This window comes from Rhinatrema bivittatum, chromosome 5 (assembly GCF_901001135.1).
Source record: "Rhinatrema bivittatum chromosome 5, aRhiBiv1.1, whole genome shotgun sequence".
Lineage (NCBI taxonomy): Eukaryota > Metazoa > Chordata > Amphibia > Gymnophiona > Rhinatrematidae > Rhinatrema > Rhinatrema bivittatum.
Genome location: NC_042619.1, coordinates 206,711,137 through 206,735,835, shown reverse-complemented (window position 1 = coordinate 206,735,835; position 24,699 = coordinate 206,711,137). Strand labels below are relative to the sequence as shown.

Genomic DNA, 24,699 nt, shown 5'->3' with positions numbered 1-24,699 from the left:
TTGGGATCAATGTCCAGTCTAGGAGGAGGTCGTTGAGGATGGGGGCTTTTTTCCCTAGGGATTGAGAGTTGAATAGGATGATGGAGAGAGTGGTGAGGCTGAAGAGCTGTGTGAGGGGGAGATTGTGATAGGAATGAGGGATTTTCTATGTGCTGTGGGCGTGTTGATGAGAAGGGGAGTGTTTTTGGATGTTCTGCGATTGATGATCGGGATGGTGTGGGCTGCCATAGTTGATTATGGGTTTAGGTTAACTTGGATGGGTAGTTATTACTATGAGTGTGTGGCTGAGATAGTAGACACTGTCTGTTGTTGTATGCATGGGGGTTTAGGGTGGAAGGGGGTTATTGCAGGGTTTGAATGGGTGGTGGCGTGGGGGTCAGCACGAAGTGGTGCACAAAGGAGCAGGCCCCTTTGTCGCGCTCCTTCGGTGCGTGACTCCAGGTGCAGGGCGCCTACGACCGACCTTCTTAAAGGGTCCGGTTGTCTCGGGGGGGGGGGGGGGCGGTTTCATCTGGGTGCGACGTCACTTCCAGGATCGGTCGGGTGCTGAGGCCTAGTTGCAGGGCCTAGTTCCTGGGCAGCAGCGGAGGGCAATCGGGTCGGCCCCTGACCCGGTGGGTCTGCGTCGGCTACGCGGGGCGTCGAGGTGATCGGCGGCCAAAGAGAAGGAGGGCGCCTACGACTGACCTTTTTAAAGTTATTGCTATAAGAGTTTGACTAGACAGCGTTTTGCGGAAAAACCGGACAAGACTGGAGGAAATGGATGTAATTTTTTGATTCAGCACACTAAAATACATAAAGATCACATGTTATCTTGTAGTCAGCACAATTGATGTAGACCAGTGAATCAGGAAAGGTTTGTATTTTTGCCAATGATACTAAAATCTTTAATAGGGTAGACAGCCAGGAAGGTGCAGAAAATATGAGGAGGGATATATGAAAGCTCAAGGAATGGTCTAGGGTCTACCAGCTAAGATTTAATGCTAAAAAATGCAAAGTAATGCATATAGGATGCAAAAACCCAAGGGAAAGGGACAGTATTGGAAGAGAAATTCTTCTAAGCACAAAGCAGGATCCGGGGGTGATTGTATCTGATGATCTTAAGGTGGCCAAACAGGTGGCTTAAGAACATAAGAAATTGCCATGCTGGGTCAGACCAAGGGTCCATCAATCCCAGCATCCTGTTTCCAACAGAGGCCAAACCAGGCCACAAGAACCCTGGCAAGTACTCAACACCAAAAAGATCCCATGCTACTGATGCGATTTAAAGCAGTGGCTATTCCCTAAGTCAACTTGATTAATAGCAGTTAATGGACTTCTCCTCCAAGAACTTATCCAAACCTTTTTTTTAACCCAGCTAAACTAACTGCACTAACCACATCCTCTGGCAACAAATTCCAGAGCTTAATTGTGCGTTAAGTGAAAAAGAATTTTCTCTGATTAGTCTTAAATGTGCTACTCGCTAACTTCATGGAATGCCCCCTAGTCTTTCTATTATCCGAAAGTGTAAATAACCGATTCACATCTAGTCGTTCAAGACCTCTTGTGATCTTAAAGACCTCTATCATATCTCCCCTCAGCCGTCTCTTCTCCAAGCTGAACAGCCCTAACCTCTTCAGCCTTTCCTCATAGGGGAACTGTTCCATCCCCTTTATCATTTTGGTTGCCCTTCTCTGTACCTCCTCCATCGCAACTATATCTTTTTTGAGATGCAGCAACCATTTGTTAGTGTCCAGCCAGTTGAATCCAGGACAAGTAGGATGTTCCCAAGCTATTCCTGAATAGGGCAGGAGGCTGCCCGCGGTCCAGTCAGAACCAAACATGCAAAGGCTGCATCCTCCCAGGCTTGCACATCCAGATGGTATCACCATGGAGCGATACAGAGGCATTATGACATTTTCCGTTTTATTAACCATTTCCTTTCTAATAATTCCTAACATTCTGTTTGATTTTTTGACTGCTGCAGCACACTGAGCCGATAATTTCAAAGTATTATCCACTATGATGCCTAGATCTTTTCCCTGGATGTAGCTCCTAATATGGAACCTAACATCGTGTAACTACAGCAAAGGTTATTTTTCCCTATATGCAACACCTTGCACTTGTCCACATTAAATTTCATCTGCCACTTGGATGCCCAATCTTCCAGTCTTGCAAAGTCCTCCTGTAATGTATCACAATCCGCTTGTGATTTAACTACTCTGAATAATTTTGTATCATCCGCAAATTTGATAACCTCACTCGTAGTATTCCTTTCCAGATCATTTATAAATATAATGAAAAGCACCAGTCCAAGTATAGATCCCTGAGGCACTCCAATGTTTACCCTTTTCCACTGAGAAAATTGACCATTTAATCCCACTCTCTGTTTCCTGTATTTAACCAGTTTGTAATCCACGAAAGGACATCGCCTCCTATCCCATGACTTTTTAGTTTTCTTAGACGCCTCTCATGAGGGACTTTGTCAAACACCTTCTGAAAATCCAAATACACTATATCTACCAGTTCACCTTTATCCACATGTTTATTAACCCCCTTCAAAAAAATGAAGGCAAGACTTCCCTTGGGTAAATCCATGTTGACTGTGTTCCGTTAAACCATTTCTTTCTATATGCTCTACAATTTTGATCTTTAGAATAGTTTCCACTATGTTTCCTGGCACTGAAGTCAGGCTCACTGGTTTATAGTTTCCCGGATCGCCCCTGGAGCCATTTTAAATATTGGGGTTACATTGGCCACCCTCCAGTCTTCAGGTACAATGGATGATTTTAATGATAAGTTTAAATGATGGTAAAAGCCAGAAAGATGCTTGGCTGCATAGGGAGAGGAATTGTCAGCATAAAAAGGGAGGTGATATTGCACCTGTATAGGTGCACCTATATAGCTTGATGTTACCCAGGTAGAGAGTCCATCAAGCTAGGTTGAGAGAACATTGCACAAATCTCATCTTTGTGTGGGTTTCCTCACTCCGAAGGTCATCAGATCTTCACAAGAGAGCACTGTTCTGTTTTTACATGTCACTTTGAATGTCAAAGTGGCCCCTAACCCTTACACTAATTCCTAAACCTCACCTAGTGACTAGGTAGGCCTTATATAGAGGTATAAATACCTACCTAGTATGAGGGCATTATGGCTAGACTCTCTCTCCCTCTCTCTCTCTCTCTCTCTCCTGAAAACATCACATAGTGCGATAAAGCCCTATCACACGGCTTTACACAAATGAAAAAGGTGTAGTTAAAGTCGTGTAATATGGCTTCGCAAATTATGAAGCCAGCCCACTTGGCCACAAATCCCACCCCAAACCCCTCCCTTTTTTCTAATTTGCATCACACTATGCGTTATGGCATTTTCGCATGCAAAAAATGCCTTTAATGCATGCGTAAACGCCATATAGCACTTTGATAAATGACCCCTTAGATTGTAAGCCCTTTGGGGACAGGGAATTACCTCCAGTACCTGAATGTTACTTACTTTGAGATAGCAATGAAAAGGCACAAGCTAAACAAACAAAATAAACCTTTTCCGGTGGAAATAAAGCTGTTGAACTAGGGGACATAATATGAAGCTCCAAGGAGGTAAACTCAGGAACACTGTCAGGAAATATTTCTTCACATAAAGAATGGTTGATGCATGAAATGCCCTCCCAGAAGAGGTAGTGAAGACAAGATCCAAGATGTCATAATCCAGCTGACCATTACCTGTTTGTCGAAGTTATATCAATTGTTCCATATATATATATATATATATATTATTCTCCTGTTATTTATCAAATTGTAATATATTGTTTTATTGCAGTTGCTTCCCAATTTGTAACATGTTGTTCATAATGTAAACTGGAATGAAGGCATCTAGCTAAACTTCGGTATATAAAAACTCTTAAATAAATAAATAAGTAAATAAAATAAGAATAGTAATTGAATTCAAAAGAGTGTAGGATAAACACAATAGGATCCCTAAATGGCTAAAGGATGGAAATGAAGAAAAAGGGTAGGTAACCTGTGTTAACTGGGATAACCTGCATGAAGTGGCAGTTACTACCCTAAAAACCTGCCCTGCTGGGCAGACTGGATAGACCATTGGGTATTTTTCTGCCATCATTTACTATGTTGCTGTGTTACCTCAGGGATCTGCATTGGGGTTGTTTCTGTACAATATTTTTGTGAGTGTGCAGGCCCTAAATCAGATCCTCTTTGCTAACAATGGCTCTTGGAGGAATTCTAAAGGCTGTCACTTAACCTTTTCTGCAAGGGGTTATAGATGATGTGCATTGTTTACTTCTAGGGGAATTCTGTGCTACTGCAGAGCACAGAATTTGCACAGAATTCCCCTCTTGCACAGAATATCAGTTTTTGGTGCAGAATTTGAAGAGAGGCCCAGGGGTTCACAAGTGGAGCCTATTCCGCTCGCAAGAAAGATTTCACAGGCCCAGCAGCTGTGAGCAGAGTGTATCACACTTGCGGCAAAGATAACTGAAGCCCGGCGGCGGTGAAGATGAATGAGGCCCGGTGGCTGCAAGCGGAGCCTATCCTGCTCACAGCAAAGATGACTGAAGCCCGGTGACCACCAGCGAACCCCATCCCTGAAGAGCTGTTTTTACCAGAAAAGGAGAAACAGCATAGGTATATGTGCAGAGGGGAGGCGAAGAAAGTATTTTGGGGGAGGGGTTTGGGAGGATGAATGCAGGAGTATCTGACAGGCCCAGTGAGAGAGATGGAGCCAGTGTTCAGTGGTGTCTGTGAGTGTGAGAGGGAGCCAGTGTGAAGTTGTATGGGTGTGTGTGAATGTGGACTAATTGTGAAGAACTGTGTGTATGAATGAGAGACTGGGCGCTGGTGTGGTGTGATTGGGAATGAGGGTGCATGTTTGTTTGTGATAGAAGGGGCCTGTGTCAGGGTGTATGGATATATGTGCAAGAAGGAGAGGGAGCCTGTGTGAAGAGGTATGTAAGAGAGAGAGGGAGCCTATGTGTGGGTGTGTGTGCAAGAGGGAGTCTGTGTGAGGGTTTGGGTGTGTGTGCAAGAGAGAGAGGGAGCCTGTATGGGGGTGTGTATGAGAGAAGGAGGGATGGAGCCTGAGAGGGGTCAAACTGGTAGTGGAGGGCTGGGGAGTGAAAATAGAGTGAAAGGAGTTAAGCTTGAAAGGGAAGGGGAGAGATAGTGGAAAGCAGAGGAGCTGGGGCATGAGAGGGCAGAATAAAAGAGGTCTGGCCAGGGGAGTAAGGAGAGAGGCGGAAGGGACAATATTACTTTGTACGTCTAGGGAAATTCTGCTCAAAATATTTAAAGCTCTGCAACTTTGAGTAATAACTTTTTTGTATTACACTTTAAATAAATTACTCAAAGACTATGATGTGTATTTTGTTATTTTGACCAATATAAAGTATGCAGAATTTTGCAGAATTTTCAATTTTTGTGTGCAGAATTTTACATTTTTTTGCACAGAATTCCCTCAGGAATAATTGCGGTGGATGGTTTATTAAAGGGATTTCTTTAAGGGGATATTTTGAGAGACAACCTCTAGAGGGAGTTTGCCTTGTTTCCATTTAAGTGGGTGCACAGTCCGATTTGTGGGTCTTTTTGGAGGAGCCCTGGATTGGAATCTGGAGTGAAGCCAGGGTGGGAGAATCTTTCTCCCTCCCTCTTTGGACCATGGGGGGCCAGTGTCCAGCAAGGCCATGCCTCCATGATTGCCTGCTTAGATTCCTGAGCAGTGCCTCTGAGCTACCTAGGAGGAATCATGGACTTCCAGGTTATTTGGGACAAATATCTCCCTCACAAGGGAAGAAGCTGTCTGAGGATTGTGAATTCTAAATTCAGTTTCTTGTGAAGCAGAATGATGAATCTTTAGTTATTATGATAAAGGAGAAGGAAAAGATTGCAAAGGGAAATCCTTAGAGCAAGAGTGATTTTGTTGTTGTTGTTGCTGCTGCCACCCTATAGCTGTAAAGAACCATTGAACCCTTCACAATCAGTCATTTTTAAGACTCCTCTTTGACTGTTGGAAACCCAGAACAGAAAATAAAGGTTTTCTTATTTGAAAATGCTTTTTGAGTGAGACCCTCCCTAATCCCAAGGTGTGGGTCCCCTATCCAGTATGAGAAATTCAGGCTTTGCCTCTGGAAGAGGTCCACTACACTGTCTGCTTGACCACAGTTTGATTTTTTTGTTTTAACCCACAGAGACATGTCTTCGCTCCTATACAGGCATCAGGCACTCTTATTTTATGTGCCCCAACAGGAGAGCTTTTGCAGAGGGATTAGAAAGGAAATCTTGCCTTTTTGTGGATGACATTAAGATCTGCAACAAAGTGGACACCCTTGCAGGCACTAAGGTCAGCGCGCCGCTGAACCCATGGTTGGACATGCGTTTTGGACGCACAAGACTTACGCCCAATGCAATACCGGGATTAGTGCGTCCAAAACGCACGTCCAAACCAGCGCATAGCTAATAGCGCCCATCGCATGAAAATGCCATATTGATGAGGCTATTAGCTAGTACCCCTGATATAAAAAGTTACTGTGCGCTGGACGCGCATGTTTTTATGGGCAGAAATTAAGTTTTGAGGCACCCCAAACCTCAAATACTGTTTTTCTGTGATTCCTCTAACTTAATATTGTTGCAATACCAAGCAGAAGGAACCACAGAAGCAGTACAAATGAATAAATGAGTTAATGTCTTTAAAGCGGTCAGCCACGGGTTAGGAAAACGGGCGCTCATAAAATCAAGCGTCCGTTTTCCTAAACAGCGCCTAGCCACATCTCCTGGGCACTTGATGCCATGGACACGCTAGGGCTGCACAATCTGGCCCTAGCGTGTCCTTTTTAGCACGGCAGCTCATTTGCCTCTTGCATCGAGCGCCCAGGAGAGATGATTGTGCGCACATTAAAAAAAGGTGTGTCCAGTTTTGGCTCATGTTTTTAGCATGACAGCATTGCATTGGTCTGTTGAGGGTTTAGACCAGGGCTTCCCATACTTGTCCTGGGGGACCCCAGACAGCCAGTCAGGTATTCAGGATATCCACAATGACTATACATGAGATACATTTGCATATACTGAGTCTCCTTGGTTCCGGAGGCCATCTTTCAGAAAGAATATAGATAGGCTAGAGGAAGTCCAGAGAAGAGCAACCCAAATGGTGAGGGGTCTGCATTAGGGGTCGTAATAGGAAGCCCCAAGGGAATAGACTCAAGAAAAACATGAAATATTTTTTCATGGAAAGAGTGGTTGATGTCTGGAATTCCCTCTGAGAGATGGTGATGGAGAAAAAATGGTAACAGTAAGCATGGGATAAAAACAGAGGATCTATAGTGTTAAAAGGATGGTAATGAAGCCCTGGATAACCCACACTGGGCAGCAATTATAACTCTAAACTGTAGTGGAATTATTGCATCAGCCTTCAAACAAGTATTGAATAACCTGTACAAAGAGGCAGCTACCACCCTAAACAGCAGTGAGCTTCCAAGAATGCTGGAGTGAGCTACATGGAAAACCATGGTAAAAACCCAAACTTCAAAGAGCATGGAAAAGCTGGATTTTTTTTACAGTAGCCTCACAAACATTGGTGGCTGTGGGGATTATTACAAAACTTACTAATAAATCAGAGAAGAGTGTCTGCTTCTTGCAAGGTCAATACTTAACCCAATTCCCAAAGTTGAAGATTTGTAGGCCTGAAATGGCCTACATTTAAAGGTGTTGGAGTCCAGATTTTGGGAATGCATGAGAAAATATGGATATTAAGGATATGCATTCCTGTACACTGAATGCAAAAAATGAAAGGAATGAAGCCATTTTCAGTTTGTTGCAAATGGTGCAAGCCAAATATAACCTCCTACGAAAATACCCCAAATGTTTGGATATTTTCAAAGCATTTTATAAAAAAAATTAAAATGGGTCTTTCACAGGACTAGTTGTATATCAAAATGGCGCCATCTTCTGTGGAGGATGACACTATAGTCATGTCACTCCAGCACTGTCCTCCAAGCAGATTGCATCATTTTTTAATCACTGGGAGAAGGAGAAGATATTGGGAGGCCCAGGCCTAGGTCTCAGCATTAGGAAAAGGTCATAGCTCCGGGCCGCAGTGCTATGCCTAGGCCTTGGCAATGGGATCAGGCCTCAGGGCCAGGCCTTGGTCCTGGTTCTAGGCCTCAGTGCTGGGACCAGGCCTCTGAATTAGACCCCAGCACTGGGCCTAGGCTATGGGCCTGGTCTAGACCTCGGTCTTGGTGCCTGGACCATGTCATCAGATCTGGCTGTGATACCAAGCCTAGGTTCTGCCCTCAGCCCAGGCCTAGGCCTTGGTAAGAGGAATAGGTCTTGGGGCCGAGCATCAGTACTGGGATCAGGTCATGGCACCAGGCCTCAGCAATGGGCCCAAGCTGTTTTTTGGCCTGAGCTAGTACAGCCAAGTCTACTGGAGGCTATTTTTTTTTTGTTTGTTTGTTTCAGGGATTTTTCCTAGTTTAATTTTTTTCAATTTGGCAAATGAACCAAACAGAAAAAAAACCCTAAATGAACCAAATCCAAACAAAAAAAAACAAATGAAACCAAACGTTTGGGGCTGCACATCCCTGATGGATATGAAGGGCAGTAATGGGAAAATGGTTGAGAGACCAGGTAAAGGAGCAGTGGAGAGTTGGTGTTGAGTTGCATATGAACAAATCTCAACTGAGCAGGTTGGAAGGGCCATTTTGGTCTTTATCTGAAATCATTTCCTATAGTACTATGTAATACCCCAAGGTGGAACTTAAGGAGGGTAATTTTATAACAGGCCGTGTAGGGCCGAAGTCTGCATGTAGAAAATACATGCAGGCTTCAATCTGAATTTTCAAAGTGGGCGTACGAGCTTTGAAAATTAGTGATGTATACAGAACTCAGCATGGGATATGCACACACAAACATTTATGTCTGCTTTAAAACATTGAAAATGCACATGTGAATGGTTTCCACACCCCCAACTCTGCCCCTGGAAAAGCCTCTTTCTAGTACATGCAAAACTGTTTCTTTGCATCCTTTTACAGGCATAACCCCGGGGCAATTTTTGTAAAGCCTTTTAAGTGTATAAAACTGCATTATATGCACGTAATTGCTTTTGAAAATCAGGCTCTATATTTGAAATGATCAAATAGCTCTCTGTTGCACTGAGGGTACTAAAACTGGTTGTAGAGAAAAAAAAAACCCCTCAAAAAATCTGAAAAGGCTGGCTTTCTTTGGCATAAAATTGGCATTCCAAAATGACGGCTAAATTATACTTGAACATTCTCTGATAGAGCCGTGGTCATGTTGAGTGAAAACTACTTTTGCCAGTAGGATTTTCCATTTCCTAACATGCAAGCATAAAGGTAAGTGATAAGATCTGAACAGATATATGCAGTGCCTAGGGCTGTGTTCACCTGATATGAAGACAACTTAGCCCTGTCCATTTTATGAGGTTAATTTTCAAAAGGTTTTCACCTGTAACACTGAAAGATTTTTCAAAAGCCGGTCGTGTGCGTGTACTAGCAGAGCTGGCGGAAGGGTCTGCAGCCGCCCTAGGCGGAGACGTCGGCATCACATGATCTCTCTCTCTCCCCTGGGATACCATGCATCGCCCGCGTCTCGTCTTGCCGTCCCTCCATTCGAAAATGCGGCCCTGGCGTCTGACTCCATTGGCCTTATGCACTAGCACAGTCGCCCAAAAGTTAGTGTTTTGTAAGTGGTATGAGTGATATTTATTAAAAAGCTTGCATACATTTTAGCACCTGCTAATTAGGTTGCGGACCTGAAATTGCGCTTCTCTTTTGTCTCCAGTTTTTGGGCGGGAGGTCTGACTCACAAGTAAACTTTAAAAGGAGCGCGCGTGCGCCCATAAATGCACATATTGGGCACGCAAACAAAAAATATGCTCAATTTTATATCGTGTGCATGCAAGTACATGCCTACCATTTAAAATATCCCTACCACGCGTATGTGTTAGAGCCTTTACACACAAGTGACAGGAAAGAGAGAGAGAGAGAGAAAGAGAGAGACAATCTGACACTCTATATATATATCTCCCACTATAAGAGGGGCACTTTCATCTCAGGGTGAGTTTGGAGGGGCAGTGTTACACAGGGGTCTACAGGCTCCTGCCACCCTATTGAGACCAATGCATCACCGCCCACTCCCCCAAAACCCACCTTGAGTTGAAAGTCCCCTCCTACAGTGGGAGATATATATAGAGAGTGTCAGATTGTCTCTTTAAAAGAGTCTCTCTCTCTCTCTCTCCCACCCACCCCTTTCTTGCCTCCTTATTCTTGATGCGCGCCAGCTTTTTTAAAATTCATGTTGCTCACGCATGGCCCATGTACGCATGTATTGGGGCCGTTTTTGCGCAAGCAACGCTTTTAAACTCTACCTGTTAAGCGGTGGAAGGGTCAGGGGGAAGTGCTCTGGGGACTAGGTTAACTGGTGGAGGTTTGGGTGAGCTGGTGGAGGTGCTGGCAAACTGGAGGTTAAAAGTGTGTGCCCAAGTGTTTTCAGAAGCGGAGTACACTCATTCTTTATAAAGTACCTGCCTGCGCAGCAGGTAAACTCTTACAATTACACACTCGTTACAATTATTTCACGCATAAAATAGATGCACGTACTTTTGTAATAGATGTAAAGACAGTATGTGGCTCCCTGCATTTAAAAAGTGGACATGTGCTGAAACCTGCCCATACTTTTGGGGCAGAGAGGCTCCTCTCACATAGTATACAACATACAGATATAACTTTGGTGCATGCTCTTATTGGTATATATGCTGACTTTCACACACTGTTGAAAATTACGCTATATAAATAGCAGTTTTTGAGTACATTCTAAATTTTTCAACTGAAAAAGTGCTCTAATAAAAATTAAGCATTCTCATGTTAGGGCACCAATAAAGGTTATAAATTTAAAATAAGAAACCATGAAACTGGGAAACACGCTGACTCGGCAGCAATTCATCCGTGTGTTCCAGGTAATAATTTAAACAAATGAACAAGTCATTGAAAGAGAGCATCAAATCAATCAAGATTAAACTAAGAATCATGTCAAAAGAACTAGAAATCAATCTATAACTTAATGAGAAGCCATACAATATAATGACCTCAGTTATTTTTTAATTACATAGAATTTCCCAGTTTAGATATTAAATCTTTTCATTGTTCAGGTCCTAAAATGCCAGTTAATGTAATTTTATTAACTTGAACTAAAGTATAGTCTTTTAAATATCTCTAATGTTTGCAGTTCTTACTTATTACAGGTATTAAAAGTAACAATGATCCTTGGGTATCACCAGAAATCTCTTTACTAAATGGAATCCACCTTTTGATAGTGAAATTTCAACTTTTGACATGCAGGTTCCTGTCTATGATGAGATAAATATTAATTCATCACTTGCTCAGAGCCATTTTAAAACCAGTTCGGTTGTATTAAAATCACATCCACACTGTATACAGTAAGCATGGGATAAACCAAAAGGATCACCAGTGGCAAGGGAAGGATAACTGGCATGGAGCGGCAATTACAACCCTAAAAAGAAATGATAAGATTCCATCAGGTTAGAAATGTAAACTCCTTCAGAGTACATTATAGAGAGCTATAATTTAGAATTGAGGAACTTTCTAGGAATGGGAGACTCAGGAGGTGTCCGTGTGTAATAGGAGTGATAGCAGGGTTATTTCCCTAATGAGAATGGTCAACATCCGGAGAGTATATATGGTGTTCCCACGAGCACTGGGGAGGAGTATTCAGGTCTTTGGGAGCTCCGTTCAGGAATGTTCTGGAGAGGTATTGAAATGTTTTCTGGGAGCCCGGTGAGCCATAAAAGGGCAGGGTTCCTGTTCTGTTGTTCCAGCAATTGTGTAAGGAAGGGAAGGATCCCACCTGAAGGAAGTGGAATAGACCTAGGGATTTCCAACCACTAGAAACAAGAGGGGAAAATTGTCCTGGCCCATCCTGCTGTTGTGATTACTGTGGGAATTTCAGAGAGGACTTTATTCTTTCTCTCTGGGCTCAGTAGTGATGAATACCATATTTGGGTGGAAGTGGAGGTGCCTTGGGACTTGTGAAGTATAAGAATTTTGCCTGTACCAGTGTGATTTTGAAATTCTGTGACAACTGTAAGCTGTACTTTTTTCTGGAATTTGGATTTTTATATCACTTGAGACTTTGCCAGTGGTTTTCATTCACTAAATATTTGACCGTTTGTAGCATACTTTTGGTGTGGATTTCTTTTTTTGTATTGTGCTTTGTGAATACTCTTGGTTGGTCTTGCAGGAGCATTCCTGTCCCCATTCCATAGGGCCCAACTTTGAGTTGGTTTTTCCCACCCTGTTTAGCGAGCCAGTAGTGGGAAGGTGGCTCCCTCCCCTGAGTGGAGATTAGAGATGGATTTCCAACAGCATTATCATAGTTATTCTTTAAAAATTCCTACAATAAATGTATGAGTAAACTGCCAGAAATCGTGGTGAGCAGGCCATTCCATGGTTAGTGAGGTTGGAAGAAGGCTTAATTGCTTCCAACCTTCTCCTGATTGATTAGCAGCTCTCACTACATGGTGATCCAGGGAATGATGAAAAAAAAAAAACTTGGACCTGTAGACAATTCTGCCACAGTACAAGAAACATTCCTCCCCAACCCCAAACATGGAAACGTGCTAACCTCACGTTTTGGTATTCAAGAGAAGCAAAAAAACTGCTGGTAGGCAGCTTCTCGATGGAGAAAAGTGTGATCATTAGGGATGTGCATTCATTTGAAACAGCATAGAAACAGTCTTGTCTATTTTTTATTTTCTTTTCATTTCATTTCATTTCGTTTCATTTCTCTTTCCAAAATGTAAAAAACAAAATAAAAAGGGAAAAATTAACAAAATGAAAATTAGCTCCCCTGTCTGTTCCCTCTTCCTTGCCCTCCTCTCTGGCCAATTTATCTTTATGGGATAATTTCTCTGAGGTTTCCCAGCTTGAAGTTTTACAGACTGTCTCCTCTATTAATAATACAAGCTGTTCTCTCGACCCCTGTGCTACTCTTTAATTGAAATGTTGCGTGATTACATTGTTCCCTATCTTGCTAAAATCACAAATCTTTTTCTGTCTTCTGGATATCTGCCTTCTTCCTTGAAGAAAGTGTCCATTAAGCTCATTCTCAAGAAACTTTCTCTTGATTCTTCTTGCTTCTCAAACTAGTGTCCCATCTATTCTCTTTCTTTCCTTGATAAGATTATTGAATCCTCTGTTCACATATAACTCTCAGGCTTTCTTGATAAACACTCTACTCTAGATCAGCACCAATTCACGTTTTACCCACACCACAGCACAGAGACTCTTCTCCTCTCGAGTCTAGATACCATTCACCACAGCTTTTATTCAGGCACCTGTTATCTTCTTTTTTGCCCTTGATATCTATGTGGCTTTTGACACCCTTGATCACTCTGTTCTTTTATCACATCTTTCTGATGCCAGTATCACTGGCGCACTATTCACACATGGTTTTCTTCCTATATTTCTAACCATCTTCAACAAGTTCATTTACAGGGAACCACCTCCTCATGGTACCCTATCACTTCTGGAGCCCCACAAGTTTCTGCTCTTTCAGCAGCACTTTTTTAATATCTTTCTTACCCCTCTCTGTTGCTTACTTGCTCAACTAGGAGTTTCACACAAAATATATACCGACAATATCCAGTTCTTTCTCCTCTCTGCTCCACTTTGTCTCCTACTGTCCAATTCGCATTCTTGTGTCTAACCTCATTTAACTCCTGGCTACATACCAAAAAACTTTCTCTCAATTTAAATAAAACTGAGGCCCAATGTACTTAGTCGTTCTCACTCTTTCTCTATTCCTAATTTTTGCAATTGGCAAGGTCCACCATCTCCCTTTTATATACATTTCATAACTTACCCCTAGATTTATCATTATGCTATAAAAATGGGAAAAATAGTATCCACAATAAGAAAGGGGCACTGTTAGGGTAATTTTTCTGAAAGCACATTGCATAGCTATTTTACCACAACACGTGTTAAATTTATTGCACTTTGCAATATTCATATGAGAGAGAGAGAGAGAAGCTCTTTATAAGGCTCTCATATAAGTAAACTATTCATACCACTGTAACAGGGGCTATTCTGAACTCAGGGTGAGCTTTTGGTGGTGGCCTAGGTTTTGGGGTGCAGTTTTACATACACAGTCAGAGGTACGAACAGCACAGTCGACATCAGTGAAGATTTTATGTGATTTGGAGCGATAAAAGGTATAAAAAGATGAGATATGTACAATGTACTCTCAGCCTACCTAGCTTGATGCACTCTCTACCTAGCTGCTATCAAGCTAGGTCAAGAGTACACTGTAAAAATCTCATCTTTGTATACGTCTCTCTCTCTTTCTTCCTCTCCTCCCCTCTCCTTTTCCCCCTGCCCGAAACGGGATTTGCAAATCCTGTTTCAGGTATAACATGCAGCATAACGCCAGGAAAAAAGGTGTAATTCTTTCTGGTGTTAAATCCCACGATAGTGTGTGGTTACGCTACCACATGCAATGTTAAGTACCCCTCATTTTCATAAACTCCTCCCACTTTACTAAATTTTTTAAATTTGCATACGCATCTTGCGGTGCGTTATTTGTTGCATGCATTATGGCATTATCGTGGGTGTTAGGGCCCTAATGCCTGGGATAAGGCCCTAAAGTGGTTTGCTAAATAACCCTCTTAGGTATAACTTTAGACTCGCCACTTTCAATGGTTCCTCATATTAAATCTGTTATCAGGTCTCCATTTTTCAAATTTACCACCTGATTCACTAAAGCTTTTCTCCCATTCTGTGTCTATGGGAAAATTACCTTGATGAATCAGGCCCTTAGAATGTTGCATCACCTAAAACCACTTCTTAAGAGATTTAATTCTTCTTCTGTCTTTATAGTTTAGTCTCCAGGGCCTCCCATAGGAATGGAAAGGAAATGTATCCCAAGTTACTTCCCTAAATCACAGCAAAGCCCCATTTCTCATACCTTTCCCATAGTTCTCACTAATCTTCACTCTCTGCTTAGTGGCACCTGACGGGCACCTCAACACACCACTTATCTCTGATGTTTATCCCTGACGTCATACAGAATTCTTACACTGTACCTCAGCTTCTACGCCATAGACATGCATGTGAGTCCATTCTTCCTTGCTGACACCTCTTCTTCTCCCAGTCGGAGTAGCCTAGTGGTTAGAGCAGTGGGCTACAAGCCAGGAAACCAGGGTTCGAGTCCCACTGACACTCCTTGTGACCTTGGGTAAGTCCTTTACTCTCCATTGCCTCAGGTACAAATTTAGATTGTAAGCCCTCTGGGGATAGGGAAAATATCTACAGTACCTGAATGTAATCCACTTTAAAGTGCAAAAAGCAGAATATAAATCTCAATAAATAAAAAATAAATAAAAGAAAAGGTATCTCTCCTCCAACCAGTGTCAGTAACAAACAAAAAAAACCCCCAAAATGTTCCTCACAAAAACAACCCAAAAAGAGGCAGGAAGGGTGGAAAAACTAACTGCCTCCTCTGGCAATTAAAACAGCTACCTAAACAATGGACAAAAACATTACAAGGGACGTGCACTTTGTCTCCTTTCTTGACCCAAGTTTTATGTACAGAGACCCAAGAGGCCTGACCCAAAAAATAATCAAAGTGGTGCAGTGTGGGATATGTTGCCCCTTAAAAGGTTAACTTAAGCTTTTAACTGAAAATCCAAACTGAAAACCAGCCTAAAATCCATGCTCAAAGATGGAGGCAGAGGTTTATAAATGCTCTCAGGCAAATTTTAAAAGCCCTGTGCGCACCAAAAGTGGGAGATACACGCACAGGTTAGGCCAGCGTGCGCCGAGCGGATTTTAAAAGCTGCCCGAGTACGCACACATCTCTCGCTATGCACACAAATAAAAAGGTTCAAAAAAGGGGCGTGGATGGGCAAGGTCTGGGCAGGGCATAGACATTCTCGGATTTCACAATGAAACCGTACGCGCGCGCGCCAGGGTCCCCTGCTGTGTAAATTTACTTCTGCTATGGGTGGCGTGAAAGTAATAAAATTAAAAAAATCTAGGCATGTCAGCAGGGTTTTAAGGGTCAGGGCTAACAGAAGAAAAGGGAGGATATTAAACTAGTGGGGGTTTGGAAGACCTATCCCTTGACTGGGTGAACTGGGAACAAAGTGTGAAAACTGGTAATGGCATCGGCATGCGTGTGTGTTAAAATCCCTCTACTTATGCAGTAGTAGTGGCATTTGTGCATATAGGCGCATGCCCACTTAAAATTACGTGCATATGTGCGCATGGTCAGCCTTTTTTAAAGCCTGCGTGCATATACACGCGTATGTTATAAATAGCCGCTTCCCTGACTGCAAGCTGGAAAACATGCGCACATGTTGCCTGCGCGCGTTTAAAAGTTACCATCTCTGAGTACACTGTGGGGCGGATTTTAAAAGGCCTGCGCGCGTAAATCCTTCTGGATTTACGCGCACAGGGCCCTCGCGTGCCGGCGCGCCTATTTTGCATAGGCCGCCGGCGCGCGTAAAGCCCTGGGATGCACGTAAGTCCCGGGGCTTTCGAAAAGGGGCGGGAGGGGGCGTGTCCGGGGGCGTTCCCGAAACGACGCGGTGTTTCGGGGGCGTGCCGCGGCATTTCGGGGGCGGGCCCGGGGGCGTGGCGCCAGCCTGGGGGTGTGGTCGAGGCCTCCGGACCAGCCCCCGGGACCGGAGGACGGAGCGGGGCTGCCGGCCGGTGCGCGCAAAGTTAGGGGGGGTTTTAGATAGGGCCGGGGGGGTGGGTTAGGTAGGGGAAGGGAGGGGAAGGTGGGGGGAGGGCGAAGGAAAGTTCCCTCCGAGGCCGCTCCGAAATCGGAGCGGCCTCGGAGGAAACAGGCAGCGCGCGCTGGGCTCGGCGCGCGCAGGTTGCACAAATGTGCACCCCCTTGCGCGCGCCGACCCCGGATTTTATAAGATACACGCGGCTACATGCGTATCTTATAAAATCCAGCGTACTTTTGTTCACGCCTGGTGCGCGAACAAAAGTACGCGATCGCGCAAATATTTAAAATCTACCCCTATATGCTTTTCCCAAACCTATGCCTCATTACTCTCTCTCTGTACCTCTCCAGAATTTTGGTTCAGTCCGTCTGGTGAAGGAACCAAAAGTTCCCTGCAATAACAAATTTTCAGTTTTTTTTGACTGAATCCATCTAAAGTTCAGGAGAGAATAAATGGCAGTGTGTCAGTAGGACACACGCTACCATCTGCAGTTTGATGTTTTAAAGAAGTTATGGATAACTAAGTCCTCGTCAGGCTGCATTAATATTCTTTAGGACTATGGTTTCCGTTGACAGTCACTAGCACTTCGAGTTTTCGTTAAGTGCTGTTTTGCAACCCTTTGATGCTTCCGTAGTGATCTATATACTGTATTTATAAGAGCACCTTAATGGTCTTCCCCACTGGAAGCGACTGTAGGAAACGGCAGCCTTTTCCTTTCACAGTACCCACATTGATACTCCGAATGGAAACCAGCTGAATTTTAAAAACAAAGTTGATTGTTTAATATTTGTTCACCTAGCTGCTTGAAAGAATTCTCCGAGGGTTTGTTTGTCTTAATGGCTTTACCAGCTAAAAATTCAGATTAATGTGCAAAAGTTGCATGAAAGATGAAGCTAATTTTGTGAAATTAGGCCACATTCTGAATAGATACTGATTTAACACATAAGGGAACTGAATGAGTTTTTAATTGTTTTTCTTCACAATGGGAGATATAGTGTACCAGTGGAGGAAAGTGATTTTGTCACACTTAACAGGATTAGGAAGAAAGAAGAACTGATTTGACTTGTTGGTTCGCCTTTCTAAAGAGGAATGCATTTAGCAGCAATAGTAAATATAAAAGCCATTTAACATGGTGCTGAATGCAATGGTATGAGAGACAATAACTCACCTTTGACTCGGCATATGAGTCATCTCTTTGGGTATTTTTTTTTTTTTTTGGTCAGATAGAACAAAGATTTATTTTTCCAAATGAGTGTTGCCAGAGATGTTGTCCTTTCTCCGCTCCATCCCGCCCCCCACCTGAATTGTGGTCGTCATGGAGACCCTCATTGTTCAGGTGGGTTCAGATTTATTGTTCTTTTCCAAATGACTCCTCATTAGGATTAGTATTCTATGGCACTCATCGGCAGTACTTCGCAACCAAGCAAAAAGATGGCACTGCCACCGTTAGTGCCACTATATTTCAGGGTGAAATTTACATTTTGATTACATTCACTGGATATCTCACGAGCATCATCAGTTTTTAGAACAGTCGCTGTATGCTAGTGCAAACATGTCTGTGGAAGACGATGAGGCATAAGTGGGCTTCTATCATAGAGGAATCTATTAGCACATCTCTCAAAAATCTGATCATGAGATCTTGACCCTTCTCTTGTGCTGTCAGGCTCTTTTTCAATAAGGCTTTGAAAGAAAAAAAGAAAGGAAGAAAGTTGGAGCTTAACAATCATTTCTGGCTACATTTCTCAACACAGTGATAATCAGCCTATGGCCATCTTTGAATTTCTTTTGCCTTTTAGAGCTTTTTTTCTCTGCATCACTGTTGCAAAACACCATCCTGCCCCTCGTCTTTTTTGGCGAAGGAAACATATTTTTGTGCAGTAGCAAAAGTGAACATTTGTTCTCTGAAGTAGCCTGAATTGCCCAGGAAAACATTTTGTGAATGATAAACTGCAGATAGCCTGCTCAGGGTAGAACAAGAAAAATGAAAATGAGAAAGTGGAACTTACGTTGATTAAAGTGACACATTAACACAGTACAGTTCAGGAATACTGATCTAAGTGTGTGCAGGTTGAACAGAACTCTTTTACTTTGGTTAATAAATCAGCATATTTTTCTGGTAGGCATTTTGCCGTTTGTTTATAACTCTGCTGAAAAGAAGTTCTTTTTATTGCTAATGGGTGTGATGACCTTCACAAAATAAAATGTTCTGAGCCTTTTTTTCTTTTTTTCAGGTATCTAAGGACTTGCCAGGAAAACAGAAAGAAATTGAAGACCTCATAAAGAATTTTGTCCAGTTTGAACAACAGCTGAATCAACTGGAGCTCTGGGTATCACCTGTTAAAGACCAACTGGAGCTCTACAATCAAGTTGGCATTCCAGGGTCATTTGATATCAAGGTAATGGGTGAAAAGGGTTGGTTTCTACTCCAGGCCAGCCATGTCATCAGAAATGTGTTAAAACCTTGTTTATGTTCCAGTTGACTGTCCAAGATGGCATGGGATTTCATATGTGAAACTGGCTTCAGCTGCCCATGCATGTCATATAGGACCTTTGGAAACAATGCACCCATCTCATCCCAGTGCCATTGTGCAATTCATTTATTTATTTATTTAGATTTGATATTCCACTTATAATGTAGCTTTAAGAAGGTTACAAACAGTCATTCTAATACAGACACAAATAGGTTAAAATACAACTTAAAACTGTACAAATAAATTATAACATTTAATCTTATTGCACTTGTTCAGTTTTAACAATAGATATTACATTACACAAGTGTAATTGCTCACCTTAAATTTCAGCTCCATGCTATCACAGTTTGACACTCCTGAGTCCCATACAACAATCAGGAAGAGAAATAATACCATTGTCAGGGAAGTCATGAAAAGTAAAGTACTATCATGATTCAAAAACCATAAAAAAAAAATTGGGGGCTTCATGCAACTGATGCTTATATAGTGAAACCTTAGCATGGGTGTCCCATATACACATAGGGACTCTCTAAAGGGCTTTTTCCCAAACTTGTACTGCCCCGGCATGAGAAATATTCCTCAGCTAAAATGTTTCCAGGATGGAGAGGGGCTTAAGGATTGTGTTGCCTCACAAAAATAGGACCATGATGAATTCTAAAACCCGGTGCGCACCAAATTTAGGGGATGCACGAAGAAGTCGGGCTTACGTGCACAGACTATATTTTAAAAAGCACCCATATCTGCGTGTTAATGCCGTGGCACGCACATCTCAAAAGTTTCCAAAAAGGGGCAGGGCATGGGGGTGGGTATTTCAAGGCCTGGCCAAGAGATGTGCACACTGAGGTCCCCTGCCGCGTAACTTTATTTCTGCTATGGATGACGTGTGAGTTATAAAATAAAAGGATGGAGCCATTTCTGAGAGGTTTAAAGGTCTGGGGTAACTGGAGAGAGTGTAGGCTATCAAACCAGCTGTTAACTGGGTGAACTGCTGGATGAAATGGTAAACTGGGAATGACATGGGCGCGCTCCCGTTTTAAAATCCTCCGACTTATGCAGTAGAAGCGGGATTTGCACGCCCACTTAAAATTAGGAGAATGTGTGCGCGTGGCCAGGCTATTTTATAACTTGCGTGCATAAACACATGCCAGGTATAAAATAGCTGCGTCCCTGCGCGCGAGCCAGTGTACACACGCAGATGTGCGCCCATGTGCTTTTTCACCTTAACGCATGCGAAAAGCACCATAACACATGGTGTGATGCTAATGTTTAAATGGGGAAGAGTCGGGGGTGGGATTTTTGTAAAAGTGGGCTGACTTTGCAAAGTCATAATGCATGATATTTAACGCCGAAAATAACTACACCTTTTTCATTGGCGTTAAGCTGTGCAATATGCCCATAATGCAAATTGTGTTCTGGGCATTTTCAGGCTGGGGAGGATTGGGGGGAGGGGCAGAGAGAGAGAGTGAGCCTCTGGAGGTGGCACCATAGTAAGCAGCTATTTATGCTACTATAAGAGGCCCACCTAGTAACTCGAGGTGAAGTATAGCCAGTATTGTAGGGGTTAGGGGCCACTTTGACATGCAGAGTGAGACGTACGAACAGAGTAGTACACTCTTGTGAAGATTTGATGTCCTTCAGAGTGAGGAAACTCACACAACGATGAGATTTGTACAATGTTCTCTCAACCTAGCTTGATGGACGCTCTACCTGGGTAACATCAAGCTAAGTTGAGAGACCTTCGTACAAATCTCATCGTTGTGTGAGTTTCCTCACTTCAAAGGACAACAAATCTTCACAAGAGTGTACTGTTCTGTTTGTTCATCTCACTCTGCATGTCAAAGTGGCCCCTAACCCTACACTACTATCTGAACCTCACCTCGAGTTACTAGGTGGGCCTCCTATACAGATATAAATAGCTAACTAGTACAAGGTCCTTTTAGATAGTTTCTCTCTCTTTCTTTCTGTGGTTGTAGGTAGGAAATGCAAGTAATACCTATGTGAAGTGCTAATGGCTATTACCATAAAATACACCCTATCACCTTAACATAAGAAGCACATTTTTGATGTCTGAATTATTTTGAAAGAATTTGGCTATCTTTTGTCAGGATCTAATGCAGATTTTTTCTTGCAAAGTGTTAAATTTTGGCACGAATATTTGTGAAGAGATAAAACCCTTCTAGCATCATGTCCAAGAGGAAAAAAAGAATGATGGCAAATTCTCTGAAAAAAAAAAAAAAGGAAAATCAATGAATCAATAATAATGAGTCTACGGATGAAAAATTAAGACAAATGGGGAGATTTTTGGCAAATAATTTGCAGGGAATGAACATTCCAGATCTTGTGTAAACTCTGCTATATCTCTGGCCCTGTTTCCTATCCTTCATCTCAGCAGTAAGGTGAAAGAGTAAAATTGTACCTATGTAAGTGTCAGAAAGCTCTGTTGTTAAAGCTCTGTGGTGAAAGCAATCTGTAGTTATTTAGAATAGTTTTGGGTGGATCCTTGGACCAGTGGCAGGTGACCATGCCCTCGGGGAAATCCCAAAAGGGACCACTGGTCAGGCTTAGTGTAGGAGACAGACACACACTAGTTCTTTTATCAGACAATATAGTAAACCACCAGAGGTGGCAGTAGTGAGCTGGAAGCACCCAGCAGGGCTGTAGTCCCTCAGGTGTTGGAACAGCGATCCCAGGGTGGCTGAGCTGTAGAGGAACTAAGAGAGTGAGTAGGCAAAGCATGCAGCGTTCAGGAACAAGTCCTTGATAGTAACACTCACACAATAGTCTCTTAAGGCAGCCCAGGAGTTGGTATGCATAAGGCCGTCGAGGAACGAGGACCCAGGGAAAGCTCTGAGAGATAGATGGAAACTCACTGATGTTGTAGTAGCGATGACTTCTTAGCAGAAGTTGTATCGGGGAGCAAGTCTGGGACGTGGGCCCTCGAGGAGCGAGTACCGGTTCCGGACTGCGACCTGCAAAGAAAAAGAAAGAGCGAGGCCCCCGAGGAGCGGGTACCTCTGAAGTCCAAGGAGGCAGAGTAGCTAGGGTTGCGGAGAGCGAATCCCATCCGCAGCAACCAGGAGGAAGCAAACCCCTTGCTAACTCGTCTTGTTAGTGAAAACTGAGACCTTAAATACCTAGAGCTGGTGACATCATCTCAGGGGGATGCCCCTGAGGTTCGCGCCAACGCTGGTACATCAGTCTGGCCGTGCGTGCCCTCAGGCATCTGGTCAACATGGCGGCTTGTAGCGTCAAGCCGGTCCGGGAACGCCGGAGGAGGATGGCCTGGAGACGCCGCAGCAACTAGCCTTCCATCAACCCCGAAGGGAGTCACCAACGAGGTAAGGTGGGCGGAGCAGATACATCGGACAGCGACGGACACAACAGTACCCTCCTTCAAAGGGCAATCTCCTCTTCGGGTACCAGGTTTAGGTTTGAAGGATGTGCGAGATGGAATCCACAAAGCATCACTTTATCCACGATAATGATCTGAGGCTCCCACGTGTATACTTCGGGGCCGAACCCTTCCCATCTAAAGGTATTCAAAAACCTTGCCTCTAATACGAACATCCAGTATCTTTTGATTTTGATCTCTAGTCTTCTTCTGCATAGATGACAGGTGGATCTTGAATTTTGAAGACAACTCGCTGAGTATGAGTGGTTTCAGATGAAAAGTAGAATGCGTCATGGAAATTTGACCAGATGGTAGCTTCAGACGGTAGGAGACTTGCCAATACGATGAAGAACTGGGAATGGATCCAGAAGCGAGGAGCAATCCAAAGGAGAATAGATGAATCAGAGGTGCTTGGTCAACCAGACCTTGTCTCCTGGCTTGAAGACTGGAGCCTGCGCAAGGAGCGCATAGTAGTATCCTTAGCATGATCACTCGCTTAATGAGCATGTCATTGGTCTGAAACCACAGTCTATGGAAATCATCAGCAGTGGTTTGAACTGCTGGGGACGTCATTGAAACTTCAGTGGAAGTGGCGATGTTAGGTAACGTCCAAAAACCACCTCAAAGATGACAGTCCAGTACATATAGCTGGATGAAAATTGATGGTGTTGCCAGCGGATACAGACTGGGTAGTTACCAAGAATATCTTCTTCGGGTCTAATATGTGCTGTGGCTCATGAGGCACATCCTCCGAAAGGAAAGAGCGTAACAGATACTCTAAGGGATAGGATCCGTGAATACGGTATTGATGTTGAGCGCCTTCGAGCCACGGTGAACGCTGAAGGCGTATGAATATCAGCAGCAATGGAAAGGGCTGCTGGGGATGTCATAGCGTTCTTCAATAGAAGTGGCGGTGTTGAAAAACGTCCAAAGCCCGATTCAAGTTGTAGTTCAATAGTGGATCTTCCGAATTGGTGAGAGGACTCTTCAGATATTCCACTAAAGTTTGAGGAATAAGGGTGCCTCCTTTCCCTGAGTCCACCAGGGCAGGAGTCTGAACCGAACCCGGTCCGTAGGTCAAAGAGACTAGGAGAGAATGCAGAGAAGACGTGGTAAGGCCCAAGAACAGTCCTCCTGCAGGACCTAGGCCCGTCCGTTTCCCGGATGAATAGAGCATGTAGAGACATCATGGCCAGGCTGACCGTAGTACATGCAGAGACCGCGCTTCTTCCGAAATCTTCTCTCTTTAGAAGTCAAATGTCCATGACCAAGTTGCATCGGTTCAGCTTTATCAGCAGCAGAAATTACTGGAACCTTTCGAGGTGCAGGTATACAGCTAGCCTGATTCGACCCAGATAACATCCTGGGCCAGAGTTCCTTCACCTTGTCCCGGAGCCGATGATCGATCCTAGTAGCCAAGGCTACTAATTCGTCCAGCGAGTCAGGTGTTTCACGAGCAGCCAGCTCGTCTTTTAACTGGGTATCCAGGCCTCTGCAAAAGAGAGTCTTGAGACATTTGGGGTCCCAGTAAAGTTCTGCCGCAAGAGTTTTAAACTCTATGGCAAATTCAGCCAATAATCTGTTGCCTTGCTTCAAATCCACCAAAGCAAAACCGGCTACAGAATTTTGAGCAGGGTCATCAAAAACAGATTTAAATAAGTCCATAAATCCTTCTATGTCCTGCAAAATAGGGTCCTTGTGCTTCCAAAAGGTAGATGCCCAAGACAAGGCCCTACCATCCAAGTAAGAAAGGATGTAGGTAGTCTTGGAGAGAGCAGTAGGAAATAAAGATGGTTGTAAGGTAAAGTGCATGCAGCACTGGTTTAAAAAGCCCCGAGTCTTCTGTCAAAGAAGCGGATCGGTGCTGCCAGTGGTACAGCAGTCTTTAAAGTTACCTCCTGTAACTGACTTTTATGGTTAGAAGCAGTACTTTGAACTTTCTGTGTGTGTAGCTGGTGAAAAGCTGAAGTAAGTTTTTCCAAGGCGTCTTTTGTTCCGCAATGCGCTGAGCCAGGCCCGGTATAGCCTGCAAAGCATTGAGTTGTGCTGGATCCATGCAGTTACCTGAACTCTGGA

General features: G+C 43.5%; 1 protein-coding gene across 4 annotated transcripts in view; it reads left to right on the top strand.

Annotated features, from left to right (window-relative positions):
- The window catches only part of DMD (dystrophin), a 3,148,630-nt gene that overhangs the window by 2,361,058 nt on the left and 762,873 nt on the right, over window positions 1–24,699 (top strand). For 3 of the 4 annotated variants that reach the window (XM_029603098.1, XM_029603099.1, XM_029603097.1), the window contains exon 1: window positions 19,031–19,157. Coding sequence is in view for 1 of the 4 variants with exons in the window: in XM_029603105.1 (XP_029458965.1) it covers window positions 18,993–19,157 (165 nt within the window). In the remaining 3 variants the exon portion in view is untranslated. Of the gene's footprint in view, window positions 1–18,992; window positions 19,158–24,699 lie in introns of those variants that run through there. The other variant, XM_029603105.1, reaches the window with a different exon arrangement.